This window comes from Pteronotus mesoamericanus, unplaced genomic scaffold (genome assembly GCF_021234165.1).
Source record: "Pteronotus mesoamericanus isolate MK-2021 breed Mesoamerican mustached bat unplaced genomic scaffold, CSHL_Meso_final scaffold_533, whole genome shotgun sequence".
NCBI lineage: Eukaryota > Metazoa > Chordata > Mammalia > Chiroptera > Mormoopidae > Pteronotus > Pteronotus mesoamericanus.
This window is the reverse complement of record NW_026555320.1, coordinates 5,433,717-5,452,257: the sequence shown is the minus strand read 5'-3', so window position 1 is coordinate 5,452,257 and position 18,541 is coordinate 5,433,717. Positions and strand designations below refer to the sequence as shown.

Sequence of the window (18,541 nt, the reverse complement as noted above, 5' to 3'; positions counted from 1 at the left end):
GGACAGAGAAACTGGTGAGCTGAGCCAAAAATGAACATCTTGAACTGGGAGAAGATGTTACAATGATTCCAACAATCAGAAGAGCCATAGCAAGAAGGAGGCAGTAACGAGCAAAGTTGCAGAATGAGAATGGGAAGAAGGAGAGGGATGGAGAAGAGTCACAGACACTAGGAATATGTGCTCTCACTGCTGGGCCAGGGGAGGAAATAGGTTCTACTATAGCCCAGCCCGAACCTCAAGAAGACCTCAGTGCTTCAGCTGAGCTCATGCTCCCCAAGAAACCCTGGGGTCACATATATGATGTGCCAGGGGTCATTAACACAGAGTCCATTAACACCGTGTCCTGAAATGCAGACATATGGTATTCAGTTGGCATTCTGGTCCAATAATCAGTATTTGGGATTTGGACCACCTTAAAGTAATTTTTTACAGCCTAATCACTTGGTAGATGCAATTCCAATTAGTTTATGAACCCAAAGGCTGGGGGCCAGAATCCAGCCATGGTGACCTCTGTGGAGGACAGAAGCCCCATAAGCCCAGATCATTTATGTGAGGTACTATGCACAGCTACCAAATGTCTTTCTCTGGGTGAGCAGGAATCCATAGACCTAAAGACAGTCTAACCTGAAGCAGACAGTTGAGGATGGGGCAGCTTCCAGAGTTTGAGACGGTGGCTGGATGGCAAAGGAAAAAGAATCAATGGGTGCACCCTTATCATTCTGTACTGGCAAATATTTACTCACACGCCCATGACTGCCTTTCATCTCATTTTCTGAGCAGCCGCACTGGGCAAGACATGCAAAGTGCAACTTGTGAGGGTGCAGACTGAAGGTGCTGGGAGAGATATCTAGCTTTCGAGCTACCCCAAGGCATCCCAAGTAGCTGTTCTCTACCATCAAACATAACAAATGAGAAGAAGAGGGCTCAGTTTCTGCAAGAGAGCAGGTGCAAAGGCACACAAAGAATGAAAGAAGCCACCAGCTGAGGCTACAAAAACTCCACCCCGCCTTGTAGGGGTTGGGGTCCTGGAACTTCTGGATCTCATTTCCAGTTCTGAAACCCTGGATGATGAAGGCACAGGCCGAATGATGCAAAGGTGCGGTCTTCAGGATGAAGAAGCCTATGTGAGTAACTCAGAAAAGCGCGGCACTCGCCCACTCAGTAGGCAAACAGTTCCTTTGCAACATCTACCAATCGCCCAGCTCTCAAGCCAAACAACTTGAAAGTAACTAGGTCTATACAATTTCTCCACTAATATGGTCCCTGGCACAAGAAAACTGGTTTATTAGTGAATTCCATCTCAGGTTAAAGACTATCCCATAAACAACTGGACAAATCGACAGTACTGACAATATTCCTGTGTGGAATAGTGGAGGGTCAGCAACTTTGCCCTGTTCCTCTCCACCTCCACCTTTCGTGGAAGAGCTACAATTCACACACAATTCAAAAAGCAGCAACTTATTTTTCCCTCTGGCTTCCCACAAGTGCATGGAGACCCCCTCTCACAGCGGCTGTCCTGACCAAGGCACTTGGAGGCCTGCAGTGCCCCCCGCACAGAACAAGAGCTGCTGTCGCACTGTGGGAACAGCCAGAGCCTGTGCGCTCTGGACGAAAGCCGTGGACACTGAAGCCGGTACAGCCTTTGCTCACTCTGGGAGGGAGACAGAAGTCAGCATCCTAACCTGGGGGGCGGGGGGGGGGGTGATGGAAAAACTGCTCTTTCGGCTGTTTCTTCTCATGTATTATTGCCACCATCTCACTTTTAAAAAATATTCTCCATATTTTAATCATATGATGTCTCAAGAACTTATAGTCAGGGACAGCTCTTCATAAATCAAGTAAGTAAATAAAACAAAGAACATTATAAATATTGATGTGAATGATAGTTTTCCAAATTGCTAATAACCTTTCTCTACTTTAAAAACAAGACTTCATTTGCCTCTTGCTTTTAGCCTTGTTTTAGGCGAGGAACATGGGCTTCCTTCCCCTTTAAGCACACTGCGTGGAGCTCCTTGACATCCAGGCACATCCATAAGGGAAAACGGCCACTTAAAAAGTGTTCAGAGGCCCTGAAGACCCCTGTGCTACAGAGTTTCCGAGGGATCAAGTACTCCTGACGGAGGGTCTCAAACTGTGCAGCCTCGGGGGCCGAGCGGCTCCGAGCGCCCTCCTCCTTGAATACCTGTTGACCCTGATGGAGGAAAATGAAAGTGCTTCTCAACAACTTTGGAATCGCCATGCCTTGCAGTGGCTTTACACTGTCATTTAAGGCCAAGTTTTCATTTACAAGTCTATGAAAGTTAAAACAAATAAGGTATGTAAAACAGATTATTTTAGAGGTAAAAACTACCAGAAGAAAACACAGCTCTATGCATAGTTGAGGGCTCTCTTTAAGGGTATATAAAAGTTGATAGGCTTTTAAATAGTGTTTCTAATTTAATCAAGCAATTAATGTTCAGTTTAGAAAACAATCTTTCTAATGTGCAGAACCGCACCAAGATTTAGACAGATATTATATAAACAGAGTTTTAAAAGCAAAGGAGGAAAAAGGAAAAGGAGAAGGTGAGTTAAGATGAAATCTGCTGCCCTGGCTGGTGTGGCTCAGTGGACTGAGTGTCGGCCTGTGAACCAAGGGGTTGCTGGTTCGATTCCCAGTCAGGGCACATGGCTGGGTTGCAGGCCAGGTCCCCAGTTGGGGGTGCACAAGAGGCAACCACGGATTGATATTTCTCTCTCTCTCGTTCCCCTTCCTTCCCCTCTCTCTAAAAATAAATAAATCTAAAAAAAATTTTTTTTCAAAAAAGGTGAAATCTGCCTGGCAGTGAAGACTTGCTACCCCCACTCCGGAGTGACGGACACTGGCAGAGTAATCGTGGGTTCCCATTTGTGTCAGGCTTTCATGGTGGTGCTAATGCTGAACAGGAATAGGAAAGGCAACATTAATATTTGTCTCCTCTCGAGGGGCTGTGTGTGTAATCTTTGTCCAGGAAAACACAGACCTCACATGTGATAGGCCCTGCAACACTTCTGTTCACTCTGGATTCACATAGGAACTCAAGTTACCTATCAGAGCACCTGGAAACTATCATAGAAAAAAAAACCAGAAAATGTATTTTGGTTGGAATTAATTAGAAAAGGTCCCAAATTATCACCAAAGGAAAGAGCATTTGTGGAGGAAAAGAAATGTCTGTAGGGAGCTGAACTTTACATGTGGCAACTGATCAACACCAATCGATTAGGTGTGAGATCAGCAACTGCAAAGGCAACACACAGTTGTATTTCTAGCCAGAGAAGTACGTCACCGTGGCTGGCACTGGGGGCGGAGTACTTGGCGCTGGACTTGCGGATGATATTCTCATGGATCTGGGACCACTCACTCTCATTGTTGCACCTGCAACAGAAGGACAGATACGTGATTCTCAAGGGTCTCAAACACATGCTCCAATGTGTGACACAAAGTTTAAAGGGACACTTCAAACGCACTTCCCAAAAGAAATAAATGTATATTTTAATGAATTAGACAAGGCTCATTTTCTGTTGAGGCACACAGAAAATTCACACTTGGGGAAAAAACAGAATCTCTAAAATGAATCTCTACAAATATTTAAGTGGCAAAATGCCCTCTTCCCTTGATAGCACTCTCCCAACTGTCAGGTTTTTTTCTTTTCCAGGTCCTTACACACACACACACACACACACACACACACACAGACCACCGCCCCCCGCCCCCCACACAAACAAGCAAGCAACAAAGAGGACTAGGCTGCAGAGGAAAGTTCCTGTTAGAGAAGAAAACAATTCCTGCCAACGCGTACTACTGTTTAGAAACTGACATGCCTTGCAGTGGCTTTATTCTGTCATCCAGGGGTCATCATACTGGCCCAAGAGCAAACTCCTGCTAAGCACAGGACAATGTGGATATCTGCTGGGGCTGTACTTCAGCCATTCCAAAGTAAAAAGAGGAGTTTGGGAGAGCAGAGCGTTTGGCTCACGGTGAAAACCTCCGTAGTCAAGGGAAGGAGGACTAGCAGGGGAGCAGATGCCTAGGTATGGAAGAATGCAGTTCTTTCCTAGGACTGCAGACTGGGACAAACGCGAGAACGAAGGAGCAACACTGAGCCTCTGTTCATTTATGACATCATTTAGACCCTTCCCCTCTGAAGGGCAATTCCAAGGGCTGCAACGACACAATCACTTGGCTACGCTTAGGAAGAGAGACTAGGGATTCCCCATCCCAATGCAGACACCTCAGTGAAACAATGGGAATGAGATCAGGGTAATCGCTTGGAAGTTCCATGTGACACTGGCAGTCCCCATAGCCCTGGCCCCACTCCTGCCCCTGCTGGATAGGGAGGCATGCACTCACTGACTCCAGAAAACAGGACCCATGGACAAAGGAAGATTAACAGGATCTTTCCATGGTTGCACAGAAGTGCTCAGTCCAGTACAGCCACTTCCAAGACGGGAACTCAGCAAGTTATATCATGTGCTGACCGGCAGTGTGAAGTACAACAGCTTTCTAAGTAAAAGGGTTTGTACAGAGGCCATACAAAGTTAAAGGAGGTTGGTCACTAGCTTAATTGTGTTACTCAATCAGTGGTTCTTCAGACTCTTCAGCTGGTATAAATAAGCCTGCAAAAAAATGGTCAAAGATGAGGTTCTCACAGAGCTGGGAGGATAACTCCCTGCTTGCAGAATTCCTTCCAAACAAAGGACGGGAGAGCATGTTCTTTAAAATGATCACTTCTGATTTAGCAACTCAGTTGGAATTGAGAAGTGAGAGGTGCCGGCAGCAGCACATCCAGCCCTTCCTGTCTGACACGCACACTGTCTCATCTTCCAAGCAGCCAGCACACCAGAAGTGCCCGGCTGGTGAAGATTCAAAGATGTGTCTTTCTATCAGTGTTTTGTCACTTTCTAGGTTTATAGAATTGATACTTTAACAGAACTCTGCCTACTTTTTGTCATAAATAACACACTCCCCCCTCTCATTTCAAAAGAGGAGTCTTGAAAATTATCTCGCTCCAAACTGGTCCCCTGGCACATCAACAGAGACAGTGTGTGTTATTTCCCTCCACGTGCCCTTCCCCCCGACACATCCAATTCAGGTGCCAGGCAATGGACGGCTTGTCTCTGCCACTGCACGCCCCTTAACTATTGGCGGCCTTTATAACTTTGCCTTCGGCCCAGTTCCTTCTTACCCTACAAGCTTTCCTGGGTGATCCCACCTACCCCCATAGTTTCAACCACCACCAGAAGCTGCCGAGCCACAACGCAGTGTCTCCAGACCAGACTCATCCCCAAGTTCCTGACCTACATTGCTACCGTGTGGCGTCTGTCACCGCTCCCCCACCTGACTGCTGCAGAGACTCCCTGTCACTAAGTGGGGCCCACTAGTTCACTACACCAGAACCCTGTCAATGTCGCTGTCCTAACATCTGTCCCAACATCTGTCCCATCTGGCTTCTCCTCCCCATGGCCTGGGCATCATCTCTCCCAGACCAGTGTAATCATCTCCTAGCTGGCCTTTTAAACACTTCCCTTCCCAGAATGCCAAGAGGAGCTCTTCAAATCATCTGAAACAAAGTGGGTATGGTGTCATCAGCATATTTTAACCAATCACTAAGGTATTTTGTAAAGAAAAATTATAGATGTAAGTAAGCATTTATTAAAAATCACGAGTTATGATTATAATCAGGCATGATTTTGTCATATCCAATCACATTAATATTTAGAGCACGATTACTGAGGTTGATAGAGTATCCTCAACACAGGATGCACGAGAGACGGTGACCTACATAGGCCTGCGTGTCTCGGTGGCAGTCCGCCCTCCCCACAAAGGCGACGCCCAGCACAGGCAATGAGTGGTGCTCCCACCATGCCGCATCCTGGGCTTTTACTGAAGGGACAAGATGGGAGGCTTCTGTTTTCCCCCATGGGATCCCCAGGCATTCAGGAACAGTGGAGCAGGTGCACGGGTTCGCTCAGCAAGGAGCGTTCAGGACACCCTTCCCACTCACTGAGGTCACACACATGGGCCTATGGGACAAATGGAAACACAGAAACATCAAGTGTCCAAATGTTCAGCAAAAATTTAAATGGCCCTCAAGATGAATTTCTAGTGAGAGCATCATCAAGGATTCAAAGAGTGATGTGTCAAAACCAACCAATGGAATGGGAATAAGGTGCCTTGAAAAACTATGCCAGATGACTTAGAAAGTGGCTTTGGTAATGACAAAGACCTGAGACCATGACTGATTATAAAGATTTTGAATGAAATCCTCTCATGAGAGTGGGGAAAAAAACCAATACTTTTCAATTTTTTATATTATTTGATTATAATGTGTAATTACATTTTATGTAATTTAAAATGTAACTAACGTAATACATTTAATATTTAAAGTAGTTATTTATCTGTTTCATTAGGGTTGACCTAAACATGTTTATTTGGACTTTCTCATTGTGAAGTTGGAGAGTTCCCATCACATGGACTCAGTCACACGCGTGGCTTACAGACATCCCTCCAACCCACCCCAGCATTGGCTTTAGCTCCTTGGCACACGTCTCCTTTTATGTCCCAGGCTCAACAAGCCCTGTGCTTGCTTGTGACCCTTGTCCCTCTGGCCAAATGGATAGATATGACATCCACATCAGACTAAACAACACAGGGTGGTTAGTAATTTGTGATTTTTAAGGTTCTTGGCTCATTAGGAAGGAACATAATTTTCATGCCTTGGCTTCTGGCTGAAATTTTCTTAAAAGGATGCAGTGCCCTCCCATATACACGCGCTACTAAATAACGTCTATAAACCAGAGCAGCGACAATGGCAAGAAACACTGAATCTTCTCTCTCTGATGCTGATTTTGAATAATCGAAGAAATGATAAGAATGTCAACAACTAATGACATATTTTGCCAATTCATTGATTAAAACTGTACAAGAGATTTTTATCCTGCAAAATCCTTTAGTAAAGGCTAAAACAGTAACAGTAGCAAACAGTAAACCCTTCAGGCTTCCAACTCAATCTAACAAAGATGTCCCCTGAAACTTACTGGAAAATGCTGCTTCTCCTGAGGGCTGGATGCACTTGCTGAGGTGGATTTAAAAGACTAACCCTAGAGAAATTCCATTCTGCACACAAACTCAATTGCACAAACATGCAGTTCAGAGTCTGAAAGTCTGTTAAAATTTTCAAGTGGAAAAATTATCCTACATTTTAACTCCATCAGTCCTTCAAAAAATTTAAGCTCTTTTCACTATAAAAACATTGTTCTTTGGTTTTTTTTAAGAGTTGATATATTAGACACAGCTCATAGGAAGAAGCTAAGCAAAAGCTACGCACGAAATCACACTTCTTGCAAAGTGACATGCTGGTACTGAAAGCTGTTGTTTTAGAAGCAATTAGCTCAATTAAGCCTGACAGCATGATTTCAAGAGGGCGGCGGTACAGGCCCCTATCCACAGTGAGGACTGCACCCAAGCGAGGAACAGCTGATACATGCACAGACGTGCAGCTTTCAAGTGCTATATATAAACCGCGTGGACAGTGAGCAGTAAGGTGGTAATGATGGTAGGTTTGGACTTCTGTTTAGTCCTGTTCAAAATGAGGACTGTGTATCAAGAAGCAGGTCCCACTATCCATCTATGAAGAGGTGTGGTATAAAAAGAAAGTCTGTGACCAATGCATAAAAGGAAGAAAAAACCCATCAAAATTTCCTTTGTAAGTTACCATTTCTAAGAGCTGCATTCCATCAAGTATGTAACTCTGAGTAGAACTAAGACAAAATAGGTAATAAGGAGATATGGCTCTTATTTTTAAGTTACTAATAAATTTGAAATTACTAAAATGTGGATCATTATATAAAGGCCAAATTAAGTGTAATTGTGGATTAATTTCACTTTATGCCTAACCAAACAGAACAGATTATACAGAAAAATAGCCATACAACATTATGGTGAAGATATATTAACATGGTGATTGACAGATTTAACTTGGGAAAACATTTCACTAGAACCAAAATAGGGCAGATTTAAAAATACATATTCTCACAGAAATACACTTGCTCTAAAAACTAACTAAATTAACCATGTTTTCAGCATTACTATTCATGCCTAAGTCTTAGAAGCAAAGACAGACAATATGCCTGGATTCTGTGTTTCTTTATTAGTTTTCCCCTTCTGTTTAACAAGAGTCAGGAGGAGGTGCACTGCTTCTGTGGGGCAGGCCCGTTGGCCGATGACCACCACAGACAATGCAGGCCTGGCTGGATGGGGCCACATAGGCCTGCAGGGGCAGAAGTGGAGAGCGGAACCTCGGCTCCTCAGAACAACTGGCTTTCTTCAAGGACGAGGCAACCTGACTCGTGATCGTTCTTTGATGCAATCTGCATCAGCAGCCAGCTCACTTACCAGAGCTGGGGGCAAGGATTAGACACAGAAGGTCCTTTCATGTCCAAAACACATGAAAAATTTCATTATTAGCCTTTCTGTAAATATATAATAAGGTCAGTTAATCGGCTAGAGGAGGAAATGTGTACTACCAGGCTTTCACTGCAGGAAAGAAGGCTCCAAATTCAGCTGCTTCAGAATCACCCTGGAAGCTTAATAGAAATACAGCTGCCAGAACCCCATTCCAAACCTTAAATCAAAATCTCTGTGTTTTGAAAAAACTCTATCCTATGTATCCTGATGATTCTGTGTCCCACGAAGCTTAGGAACTGCTGCTCTTGAGGACAGTGCTGGGATAGATTGCATTACAAATCATTAATATTTCTGATGCCCCTTACTCACGTGTAAACCTTGAGAACAAAATCCTTTTCTTCCTTTAGTTCTGTGAGCGACTGTAGGACATCCAGGACGCTTAGGACCGCACAGCCATACGGTCGCCGGTAGTGCAGGTGAGCAGGGCCCTTCTTTGAGTCGTTCAGGAGCATCCGTCCTGGGGCACAGCAGGAAACACCAGTCAGACTGAGCCCTCCGTGCTCCTCTCCAGTGTCCCCGATTGTCACCCAAGGATGCCGGAACTACAGGCACCTCAGAGATCCTCCACATGGGCAGGCTGATGTAGGACTGAATGGAGCCACCCAAGGATGTGAGAATACTTAGGTGGGGGAAGGCCGAACAGGCCTTGGCCTGGGCTCTTCTCCTGCGTCACACTCAGTCACCCGTACTGCCTGCCTCCACACCAAAGGCCCATTTATTAATCATGTGACACTTCAACAGGTTTCATGAATTTCTCAGGAAAACCAATGTGCTAATACACTTAAATTTAAGCACATTAAGAAAGTTTTATTTTTTTAGCTGCCAAAGTTGCTCCTGAACCACCACAGGAGTGAGAGCCATCTCAGAAAGTGGATAAAGGCTTGCTTCTCCTGCTGACCAGGTCTGTGCCTACAGTGGCAAGAGGACTTGCAAATGCAACCTGGAACCTCAACAAATGCTTTATTAAATAAAGCAAAACAAACAAAAAAAAATAAAAAACCACGGCAAAATTGTTTTGTTGACAAAGGATGAAAACATACTCTCTGACAAAATGTGTAGATTTGCCAGAACCCAAACCTATGAACGAAGACTTAGTTAGTCACAGCCCCCAAATTATGTCATAGACTTGAAATAAGCTAGGCAAACCAACCACAAAATAGTAGTAAAAATCACTTTTTTCATCTTGGGTGGCATAGAAGTGAGATGCCATCCATCTACTGCAGAAGGACAGTCACTCTAGTTTTGTAGAAAATAGCACAGATATATACTTTTTGTACAAAACACAGCAGCCACCTGTTGAGTTGGTAACCATGGCCATCTGCTGTAAGATCCCCATGGGTGAGAACTGACATGGAGGAAGGGCACTCTGATAAAGAGAATGGCCAATAAGCAGACCACTCAAAATAGAGAGTTTGGGTCCAAAACAAATAGGGAACAAAAGATTTTAAGTTAAAAAAAAGTGTTCCCTTATATCAAACTTAGCTACCATAGCAGCTGAGCTTAAGGTAGAGCTCCAATAATCTCTACTCCTGAGACCTGACGTAACAGGTAAGAGGTGGGAAGAAGACAAAGCTCATACACAGCAGGTACTTATCCCAAGTTGGGCTGGTCTTAGTCACGTGAATGAATAAGGTGGACAGTACCTATTCGTATCACATGGGCAACTATATACAAATCTCTCTTCATATCTTTGCTGCTCAGATCCTAAGAGAAGAGAAAAACAAGTTAATTAAGGCAGTGAATACACAGCAATAATTAAAATTTCATTTTGAACCTCATGAGGTTTCCTTTTATGACTTTTAGCATATGTTATAAATGGGGGCAGGAGGATCAAGCACATAGCAGTTTAGTGTTTATACAATTCCTATAGTAAAAGTCATTATCTTATGAGCCTTTGGAAGTTTGTTGATAATACTTTTCCAGCTCTTATTTAGAACATCTAACAAATATCTACAAGAGTTCTCACATTAGAAATCATCATGATATTGCTGGTATCACATGATAATATTTTATAACGAAAGAAATGTTCAATGCACAGAAATGGGAAAACACCAAAAAGCCCACAAATGACTGAAATTCTAAAGTTTATTCTTTACTAATTTTACATTTATTTCACTGTCCACAGATGGTTGTTGCACACTATGTATGTTCCCTTGAAAAGAGATTAATTTGGTCCTAGTGAAACATCAGTAACTTGACTTCCATTTCTAAATTTAGATATATGAGGTCTATCCGGAAAAAGTCCAGTCATTGTTAACATAACAAGGACAGTTCGTGCAGCATCAGTCTAACCTGGCAGCCAAGGACAGTGGACCAGAATGCACATGTGTGAACAATGACAACTTCGCTGTACTGGTCAGTCACCATTGAGTGAGTATGTGTACTGTGTGGCCATCACCTTTAAAATGACTGGGCAAGTAGAGCAAGGAATCTTCGCAACATTTTGCATTAAGCTTGAACATTCCTCCACAGAAATTATGTGGATGATTCAGAAGGCCGCAGCTGTGGGCAACTGGTGACCGGCAGCTTCATCACGACAGTGTGCCCACTCACGCATCATGTCTTGTGCAGAGTTTTTTGGTGAAACATCAAATCCCCCAGGTGACTCAGCCACCCTACAGCCCAGATTTGGCCCTCTGCAACTTCTGGCTTTCCTCCAAGCTAAAATCACCTTTGAAAGGGAAGAGATTTCAGACTGTCAATGAGATTCAGGAAAATACAACTGGGGCAGCTGATGGCAATTAGGAGAACTGTGTGAGGTCCCAAGGTGCCTACTTTGAAGTGGAAAATACAACGGGGCAGCTGATGGCAATTAGGAGAACTGTGTGAGGTCCCAAGGTGCCTACTTTGAAGTGGACTGAGGAATCATTGTCCTATGTACAATGTTTCTTGTATCTTCTCCAATAAATGTCTGTTTCTAGTACATGGCTGGATACTTTCTGGACAGACCATGTATATGATTGGTACTTGTGTATAAAGCTGAAAATAATTTTATCTGGAAAATTTTAAGGGCTTCCTTAAGTAAACAAGTCTGATCCAGAATCAGAAACTCTTAAAACTGGAGTTATACAAATAATTTTATACATTGTTTATGTTTAGAACACACTTTGAAATAAAGGGGTTAGTTAGGAGCATGAGTTCACCCTTTATTTATCACGACATACTTGAAGTGATGTTTCCGACTTCCTACCAGGCCACCCACCCGCTGCTCACTCCCAGCCATCGCTGTGAATTAGTCATGACTGAGGGAGTGACCTCTGTCCTTAATGAGGCCGCCTTCCATGACTTCCATTACGCTTCTAGGAAAAGGTCCCTGAGTTCCGTTTCCTTCCAATCTTTTATCTTTCGATGGGTCCCAGATGCTTGTCTCTCTCCCACAAAGCAGGAAAGGGACAACCAAGTGGCAGTCATAACTGTGAATGATCTCTGAGATTCAGAGTCCTGGTGGTGGCTTTATTTTTAAACCCTGCTCGGGGCACCTAGGGTTCAAACTTAAGGGGGTCTCAGTCTCAGAATCCTGTGCCGCATGCCTCACACTAGTTCCAGCTCTGCCCTCTAGGATGGTTCTGAACGCATAAAAGAGAAGGAGACATTAAAAAGTAATGTGTAATGGTGAAATGGAAACTTTTAGATTCTAGGTGGTTATAATATTTTGTCAAATCCTTGATGGAATAATAAAATATGCTTACAATGATATAGGTTATAAAATAGTTTAACAAATTGGTATCTCTGGAATCACAAAGGTAATTTTTACATGAAAGTTGTTTTTTGATATTAAAATGAGAGTTTCTGGCTCCATTTCACTAATTCCTTTAATTTAGAAATGGAATTGAAAATTATATCCTCAAAATCGTACTGTGTTTTGACACTTATTAAGATGGCTACTAAATAACAAATATAAATTGAAAAACAGATTACCATTTTTATGTGTTTTGGGGGACTGAAATATGTCTATTATGGAAGGATATAGAAATGTTTGACACATTTCCAAGGGAAATGGTTCCTTCTGCATAGCTCAGGCTATGTTAATCCAAACTACCAAATGCCGTTATAATTATCCCCATATACCTAGAGAACTAATCAGATGGGTTGTGCACAAGAGCATGAGACCCCCCCCCCCCGCCCCCGTGGCTCTGTCTGGCTCAATACAAGGAAGAAGGCTTGAATGTAATGTATAGTATTTTCCAAGTGGGTGGGTAAGGGCTTTTTCTGACCATGTTGCGCACGGTACCCAGCACTCTTTGTGGTATTTAGTTGAGGTCAAGAAATATATGATAATAATCAATGCAAGAAAATATTTTGAGTAAAATTATTATTTGTGAGTCTCACATAATTTCAATGTCAAATTTTAATGTAAAATTTAATATAAATGTAAATGCATGGTTAAACATGGGTACCACAATTATTAAACACACACTCTTCAAAACTAAGTACTAACTGTGGCTATCCATATTAAAATACTCCTAAGACTTGAAAGATGGGAAGGGGGTGACTAACCCATCATTCATTGGATGAGCAAAGTCTGAATTTAGGTTTATTCACTGGACCATACCCTCCAATCCCATATAATTAGAAGCTGGTTCCCAACTATTGTGGGTAGAGAGGGCAGAGGCCCAGGACTCAGCATCTTAGACTCAGTTACTACAGCTCCATTTGAAATGTGGAAAAGTCAGCTCACTTCCCTGTGCCTAATCTGCCATTTTTCTGCAGAGATAATGGGATTTAAACATATAAAACAAAGCCAATTTATTCATATTTACACTGAAGAAAAAGGCAATATTTTAATGTGTAATGTTAATATACTAATAATCAAATTCATTCTTAATTCCAAGAAATCACTACCTAAAATTCTACTTTGAAATGTGGAAGACTATAAATAAATGTGGCAAATATAATGCCAACTAATGCAGGGAAAACAAGACAAGTTTATTTTCTGAGTTGGTCACTCAACTATTACAAAAAATGAACACATTTATTCAGGTAACAAGGCATTACTGTGGTCTTAGCACCTGTCAGGCACTACGCACGAGGCACTGGGTGCCTAGCAATGAGTAAGTGCGCAGACATGCTCTCAACACATTCACGCACACAGCCACTGCTTATCATGCAAGTCGGCAAAACCCCCACTGTATCCGACATCCACATAAATATGCAACACCTCCTTCTCCAATAAAATTCTTTCTGCATAGGAAGCTCTGAAGTCTAACAAGGTCAGAAAAAAAACAGACTTTCCAGAGAACGGGGGTGCGCCGTGGGTAACGTGACTGCCTGTAGCGTGGCCCTGACGCCTGCTTGAGTAACCCTGCAGAACTGCTCAGTTGCAAGGTCCCCTCTTTCCTGAGGCTATGGTAAGTGAACAGGCTGGTATCAAGCGCAGGTGTGGCTGCATTTTCTTGCATTTACTCTGAAACTTAGTAGCACATATGCCAATTTGGAAAACTCCTTCAGCCTACAGGAGGAATTCAAGTTTCTGACAAGAAGACAAGTTCCATCAAAATTATTACTTCACATAACCTCAAGTAAAACACAAAACTCCTGCCTAAGACAATCTTTTTCAGAAAATCTGTGTACTTTGTAAAAATTCCTCAAATCACTTTTGGGATCTTTTTAAAGAGATCCGGGGCTGTACGGCAAAGAGAACCGCAGAAGGGGTATTTTTAGCAGCCTTCTGCCTCCCTGCTGTGGCAGCCCATCAGGAGCGTCACGTGCATCTCTGATTTATAAAGCTGGAGCTACGGCTAGGCTTCTGGGCCCACACAGATAATTAAAATGCTGTGAAGTGAAAATTTTGATTTACTGTAATTACATTCAAATATCATCATAATTAAGCTCACTTTTTCAAGAGGCAAGGACTGCACTCTTCGCATCAAGGACAGCACGTGCACACAGCTCTGTCCCCACAAGGCCGGAGAGCAAGGAGTCAACTATTTCTCCTGCGGCTTTAACCAGAAAAGATCAGACCAGGACCTAGAAGAGCCTCCCGAAAGCACGGAGACATTCTAGCTCTATGTCAGAATGGCGGCCCTGGAGCCCCCACTCGGAGTCCAGCTCGGCGCTCTCACTTCACAAGCTCACCCCAAGTCCGCCAGCCTCAGTCTGTTAACTGCGGTCCGGACCCTTTCCCCTGTTTGTATCTGGTTAGAGAGAGAATGCTGACCTTCCCAGACTAAGACACCGCGACTCCCTGAACCATCTTCACGGGTGTACACCTCCCGCTCTTTCTTCCTGCATTATCTCCTAGGCTTTAATGCTGAGCTCCAAGGTGAACAAAATATCATTTTAGTGTAGCCAGATTTATAAATCTTTCTGTACATCTGGGGTATTTTCAATAATAGCTATTCTGGTGAAAGTGGTTTCTGATTCTGCAGTAACACTGTTTGAGGTTTTAACAGACAAAGTTGTAGTAAATGAATAAAAAAGTCAGGTAAGCAAATCCAATTTTACGTCTCAGAGAAAGTCACACATCATATCGCAAATCCCATCTGTGTTTAAGAGGCGCACTGTAAGCTGGGAGACACCTGACCGTCACCCACCAGTCGTGCACCGCACACGGCAGCGGCACCGCGGCCCCACACACCCCTGCACCAATGGGTTTTGATGTATCTCAGTGTAACTGAAGCAGATCAAGGAATCTCTGACAGCCAAAGCTCGTTTAAAATCCTGACACTCTTGTTTTCTCCCTCAGTGCATAAATAAACTCAAATAAAGTAGGGCAGCTCTTTGGGTAAAAAAAAAAACCTTAGTAAATCAGAATCAATCTGAAAAATACACAAGGCAATGTGGCATTATGTGGCTTAGCACTTTCCAATAAGCAAATCACCAAACCTTCCCTGAGATGATGGATCCGTGGTCTCAGACCATGAATAACACCGTGGTTATTCAGAAAAAACCTAAAGTACAGATCAAAGAAGGAAAAGATCCTCTTTGGTATTTGACAGAGGACTATTTAGCTTTTCCTTCATATGCACTCACCTAAAAAAAACAAAGAAAAAACAGCAGAGCCGTAAATTTGATGGATGTCTTTTGAGAAACTATAGACTTATACATGAGAGAAATTCCCACTGGTCTTGAATAAGAAAAGTAAGAAAGACTCTTCTCAGATTTTAAGTGTCTATTATATTAAATAGCTTATAAAATCCACATCAGTAAAAGGCACTTGATTATATTTCTTTAATGAAAAATTCAATTAAAAACTAATTTCAGTTTTCTTAAAATATTTCATTAAAACCTGATAGAAACATAAATCAAGTCCTATTCTTCCCAGTGTGTGGGGAAATAAGAATAAACACTCGTTTCTAGGGTGACAATATCCACACAGTGGCCCCTCGTCAGAGTCAACAGCAGAGAAGGGAAAGAGAGTTTGCACATACTGTAAAAAGGGCACACATTCGTTCTATCTTCTCTGGGTTCCTTGGCCCACCATTCTTGTTCAGTCTCACCAGAAACCGCTCACTGAAATGTAGGAGAGAGAGACAGAGAAATGTAAGGGACTGCACGCATGCTCCAGAACAAATAAAAAGGGCATTTACAGAGAAACCCTAAACACTTTCAGACAGCTCACAGTGATAGGCAAGGCCTAAAGTGCATATCTACTAGTTGTAGGACACTACTTTTCTTGCCAAGCAACATGCAAGGGACACTACAAACTGCCTGACAGGTATTGACATTTACTTGCTGCTGGTGGCTCTCATCTCCCTAAAGGTGTGTGCGCTCCCTGAGGGCAGCAATTAAGACTGCCTCCTGTTAACCCAATACCCTCAAAGCTCCAGGCACACCGCCAAGCCCATAACAAGCACATATAGTCTCTGATGCGAACGCTCAGATCATAAACATATACATCATGCTAGATCCAAAATAATCTATATAACCCAATTTACATCTTCCGTATAACTCTCAAGAATCATTTGAGGGCTAAGAGAAAAATGTTATAGGGACTTAACAAAAATTTGGGTAGAAATCAAAGAGAAATAATGTGTTACAACTAAAGCAATGACCAGAATTTAATAGGGCCATTAAAATTTTTATGCCCTAAACAATACAGGCTAATCCTGAAGGAAAATACTAGAATAAAAAAAGTCAGACACATTATATAAACTAATACCACCAAAAAAAAAAAAAAAAAGGGCCACCGCCCCCTCAGACATAGCGTTTGCAACATCTGGAGACATGGCCCTGGCTCGTTCCTCTCCGCACTGCCCCGACCAGGGGTCTCATTCCCATCCCTCCATCCCAAGGTTCCCTACCAACTGGAACAAAAACGCTGAGCCATGGCAAAAACAAGGTGTGTGATTCTGAAAGCACTTACTTCTGCCGTGCCTAAAGGCATCTGTGCACTCACTACACACACATGGTTTCAGGGAAGAGGCCAGAGCAGAAATTGTACTAGAATTGTAAGATATATCAATTGCAGAGGTTTGCTCAGTTTGTTCACTTGTTCATTTAGTCAACAAACATTTACTAAGTTCTGTGTGCTAAATACGGAATACAAATGTAAACAAGATATATACAAGGTTTCTTCATACTTTTCTTCATAGAGCCTGTGATCCTGGTAAGCAGTTAAATACACAGAAATGAAGCTCAGAAAAGATTTGGGCCAGATATAAATTTGAGACTCTTCAACCGGGGATTAGATGGAAATGAGGAAATGTCTATAGAATGAGAAGAAAAAAGTGCTTTCATCAGAATCCTGAGGGACACTGGTATTTAACAAGTAGGCAAAAGAAGCCCTGACCAGTTTGGCTCAGTTGGCTGGGCGTCATCCCACAAAGCGCAAAGTCACGGTTCAATTCTCGGTCAGGGCATACGACTGGGGTGTGGGTTCGGTCCTTGGTCAGGGCATGTATGGCAGGCAACTGACCGATGTTTCTCTCTTGCATTGGTGCTTCTCTCCCTCTCTTTCTCCCTCTCTTCCTTTCTCTCTAAAAATAAAAAATTTAATCTTAAAAAAGAAGAAAAAGTAGACACACAAGGACAAAGAGAAAAACAAAGAGAAAAATAAGGAGGCTGGTATAATGCACTATTAGTCAAGGGAAGATAGTGTCTGAAAGGGGAGGGAGGGTCAATGAGGTACAAGGCTCCTGAGAATCACATGAGAGCAGGACAAAGGGTATCTACTGGATGTCAAACAGAGATGACTGGTGATTCTGGAAAGAACTGTTTTAGTGAAACAGGAGAGAAAAAGGCCAGAGGCCAGTGTGAGAAGTAGGAAGTGAGGAGCAGAAACAATGTCTAGACCACTCTTTAAAGAATGGCTGTGACCAGGTGGAAGTTATACTCTTTTAGTTAAATGAGCATGTTGGGTTAAGGGAGGCCTTTGTCAGAACACAGGATAGACCCAAGATAGCAGGGGAGTAAGTAGAAGCTACACTAGCCTCCTTCCAGCACCAAACCAGAATTACAACTAAATTATAGAAAAATCATCCTGAATAACCAACTGAACACTAGCTGGAGAGAAGCCTTATAACCATGGACAGACAGAAGAAACTACTCCATAACAAGATGGGTAGGGAGTGCAGAGAAGGCACAAGCGGGCTTGTTGGGCTCCCACAGGTGGCCGCCGGAGTTCCAGAGCGGTATTTTAGCAGCTGGGGGTTCTCCCTAAGTGTGGGGTTTAAACCCTAAACGGGGCCCCCAAGCCTACTGCACCAGAGCCAGAAAGGAATCCAGATATAACATCCAGCTGTGAAAAGCAGCAGGGTTGCTGTCTGCCAGAGAGAGATGGCTGGAGATGCAGAGAGCCTCTTAAAGGGCCAACACACAAAATTCTGTCTGCAGCCACTTACCCTGGGCTCCAGTAGAAGGAGGGCAGAATGGACTAGAGATGCTTGTGGAGAGTCTGCTGGCTCTGGGGAGAGAGCTGCAGGAATAGCTGCAAGGGTCCCAGTGCTGAGGCACTCCCCACACTGCAGAGGCCATCTTCCTCCAGTGGAGCACTCCCCTCCAAATGGCATCGGCAGGAGGGGAAGCAATAACCCCGCCCACAGGAATCCCTCTCGCCCCACCCTGTGTGGTTCTTAGGCCCTGCTACTGAGGAGCCCAAGAGGAAGTAACTTCAGTGAT

The 18,541-nt window shown here is 43.2% G+C and overlaps 1 protein-coding gene across 2 annotated transcripts in view; it reads right to left on the bottom strand.

Moving 5' to 3' along the window:
* The window catches only part of DOCK3 (dedicator of cytokinesis 3), a 271,945-nt gene that overhangs the window by 91,276 nt on the left and 162,128 nt on the right, over nt 1-18,541 (bottom strand). For both annotated transcript variants that reach the window (XM_054594754.1, XM_054594753.1), the window contains 4 exons: nt 15,853-15,934; nt 10,126-10,186; nt 8,792-8,939; nt 3,303-3,391 (listed from right to left, as the gene is read on the bottom strand). In XM_054594754.1, the coding sequence (XP_054450729.1) occupies nt 3,303-3,391; nt 8,792-8,939; nt 10,126-10,186; nt 15,853-15,934 (380 nt within the window). The remainder of the gene's footprint in view (nt 1-3,302; nt 3,392-8,791; nt 8,940-10,125; nt 10,187-15,852; nt 15,935-18,541) is intronic.